Consider the following 3,184-nt stretch of genomic DNA (forward strand, 5'->3'; position numbering starts at 1 on the left):
GTATTTGTTACATGTATGTATAAACAGTATATGTTCTATTTTACTATTTTATTATTATTGTTTTTTTTAATTGTTCGAAATAAAAATTAATAAATAATAATAATTAGAGATGTTCTACCTACATAATACTTTAGAAGTGAGCAAGGTTTGTGGTAATGAGAGATAACAGAGAAAAGACCTTCAAATGTGTTCTTTTCAATTCTGGACAAACAGGCTGTGTTGAATACTCTAAAAACTGTTTTACCTTTAAAACCTCTGTGTGTTGAAAACTGTTCAGTTAAACAGAACAAWGCCTTCAGGGCTTTCTTTTGACACAAAAGGAATGGGGTTGAGCWGGAAGATAAAAATCACACCTGTTGTGAATTTTACATTTTCAGTGCCTCATTGTAGGAACAAACAATCTGAAGAGGCCACCTAGGACCATAAATCCTATAAAAACCAGTGTTCCACAAACAAAGACAGTGGCTGCTGTGTGCCGCTCACTATTCTGTTCAGTTTATTATCATTTGAGCCGTAACGTCCTGACCACACCTCCTCTCATCTCCATATGTGGCGGTGCCCCTCAGTCCCTCTTGGCACCGCCCACTGGGGGAGGGGTTATGTTTTTACAGGGGGTTAGTTACACTTTAAACAGACTGATCAGTATGACTTTCACATCATTAAAACATGAGGTCTGATATTTCTTACGACTTATTTGAATCATTGCACTTGGGTGTTTTTCATTCATGTCAATTATTTAACAAGCTAAAATCACTACATCGTAACTCAAACATTAAAAATTTGTAGAGAAATCTTAAACCTAGAGTCAGCTAATAACTGTAAACACAACATGCAGAGGGTTGGAAGTGGAGGAGAATGCCAAGAAGAGCAGATACTGACAGCTACCTTATTAAAACYTGTCATTATCAAAGACTAGATTAGAAAAGAGGAGGTAGCATTCACCAGCTGCAGCAAGTCCTCCACTTTGTCTTTGAGTCCTTGGAAGCCAAACGGTGGCGGGTAAACAAACAGGTCTCCAGACAGGGGCTCGTCTCTCCTCAGGAAGGGCCAGATATTTCGGCTGGAGGCCGGGAGTTCAGCCAGCAGGTTCTGTCTTGTGCCACGAGGACGACACGGGCCCTCCAGAACTCTGCGCACGTATTCATGCACGAGCTGCGGGTGAAACYGTGACAACAATCAACATGGTAGCAACAAAACATTTACTGCAAGCAAGAGGAGCCCTACACAACAACCTGTGTGTGGCGGAGTGATGTTATCTGGGTAATCTGTAGGGGTGCACCAAAGTTATCAGACCAATAGTTATCAGACCAATAGTTATCAGACCNAGTTATCAGACCAATAGTTATCAGACCAATAGTTATCAGACCAATAGTTATCAGACCAATAGTTATCAGACCAATAGTTATCAGACCAATAGTTATCAGACCGATAGTTATCAGACCAATAGTTATCAGACCGATAGTTATAGTGAATGTATTCACACTTTGATTGACAGTTTATAATTTCTGCACTATTATCTCAGAAGCACTGTTTCAGGTAGAAAAATGTTTTAAATCATATATTAATAGAAATAACAACCAATGTATTTTGAATCTAACTTACGTTTGTGCATTATCAGTTTTGAACTTGTGGAATGACTTTTTCTGTTTTGTTTAAATCTGAGATCAGTGTTAAAGGTCTTTTTATAATTAATGTGCCTTATTTACAAAAATGGCCATTTGAGAAATTGTTTTGTTTGATATATTTGAAGAAATGTTTGTTTGCTAAGAGTTTATTTCAAATAGTATAATTTACAGTGTCACTTGGTTTTGGTGTTGTTTATTTATGTTATGATCTAACCCGTTTTGGACTAGTCTTATCTCTTGGCATGTTATCGGTTATCGGTTATTATCAGTTATTGGCCATTAGAAAGAGAAATTCATTGGTTATCTGTATCGGTTCTTAAAAATAAGTTATCGTACACCCCTAGTAATCTGCTGTTCCAGCCGGTGTGAACACACCTGTAAGGTGGTTTTATGTGTCAGTACAGCTCCACTCAGATGAAAACACATCAGAACAGAAAGTTTTCACTTTGTTTCACTTCACACTTCAGTTTTCTCTACATCTCTGGCCAGGGGTGGGGGGATCGTCAGTGACAGAACCTCTGTTTTCATTTCACTTTCAGCAACAGCAGCTGCTGCTACTTTAATTTATGAGTAAAGCTTCATGTTATGTTGAATTTGACTGAAACAAAAAGACTTTTTCCTCTGCAGTGAAAACTTGAGAGGAATCTGGTGCAGACAGCAAACAAGTTCCAGGAGAAAACATGACAAGTGGGTCGACTGTCCTCACCTGTTTATATGCAGGGCTGACATGCAGCTCGACAGCTTCTCTGGTTTCTGTCCGAATGAGCTGCAGCGAGATCGACACCAAGCTCAGCAAACCCAAACCCAAACCCAGACATGCAGCCAAGCCACGCCTGCAGAAACACAGAAGAACCATAAGTCACAAAAATGACAACGGTGGGAAAATTTAGTGGTTTTAAAAATGCTTCAAAATGAGACCGATAATTTGGTATAAAAACTTTAACTTGAGGAGAAAAGTTTAAGTTTTTTGACATCACACTGAAATAAACAGCTCTGTTTGATGTGAACACATTATAGTTTTATTTTTGAAATGATAAACATGCAAATTATTGGCCTATAGAACAGCAGGAGTGAGACTTGACTATGTGACCTCCTGCAGTAAGTAGTCTGAGCAAATCTGGATTTAGCTTTACTCTACATGTTGGAAAAACAGCAAACAATAAGGGCTGAAAAACTATTAAGAACAATGTTAATAAAAATATTATTTTAGAGTGGATAGAAACTATCTAATATATATAAACCTGTCAGAAAGCTGTGAAAGTTATGGACGTGCCAACAGAAGAGAAACAGGAAATTGTCTCATTTCACAAATAAACACATTTGATCTTATTTACCTGAATAAGGTTGTGATCTGACCAGACATGAAGCTAATAATGTAGCAGTTTAAAATTAAATTAAGCTTATAAAACTGATGTAATCATGTTAATTATTAAACTGGCTAGCAGATATGAGCTTGTAGCAGCACTCTGCTGAATCATGCTACAGTTTAGAACAAATTAAATATTACAATCTGGTTTTATCTCTGATTTATACAGTATAATATTTACACAGTGTAAAAT

The 3,184-nt window shown here is 37.2% G+C and overlaps 1 protein-coding gene across 2 annotated transcripts in view; it reads right to left on the minus strand.

Moving 5' to 3' along the window:
- The window catches only part of st3gal5 (ST3 beta-galactoside alpha-2,3-sialyltransferase 5), a 15,290-nt gene that overhangs the window by 9,594 nt on the left and 2,512 nt on the right, over positions 1-3,184 (minus strand). For both annotated transcript variants that reach the window (XM_014029216.1, XM_014029215.1), the window contains exons 3-4: positions 2,332-2,458; positions 943-1,152 (exon numbers count right to left, since the gene is read on the minus strand). In XM_014029216.1, coding sequence (XP_013884670.1) covers positions 943-1,152; positions 2,332-2,458 — 337 coding nt within the window. The remainder of the gene's footprint in view (positions 1-942; positions 1,153-2,331; positions 2,459-3,184) is intronic.

This window comes from Austrofundulus limnaeus, unplaced genomic scaffold (assembly GCF_001266775.1).
Source record: "Austrofundulus limnaeus strain Quisiro unplaced genomic scaffold, Austrofundulus_limnaeus-1.0 Scaffold869, whole genome shotgun sequence".
NCBI lineage: Eukaryota > Metazoa > Chordata > Actinopteri > Cyprinodontiformes > Rivulidae > Austrofundulus > Austrofundulus limnaeus.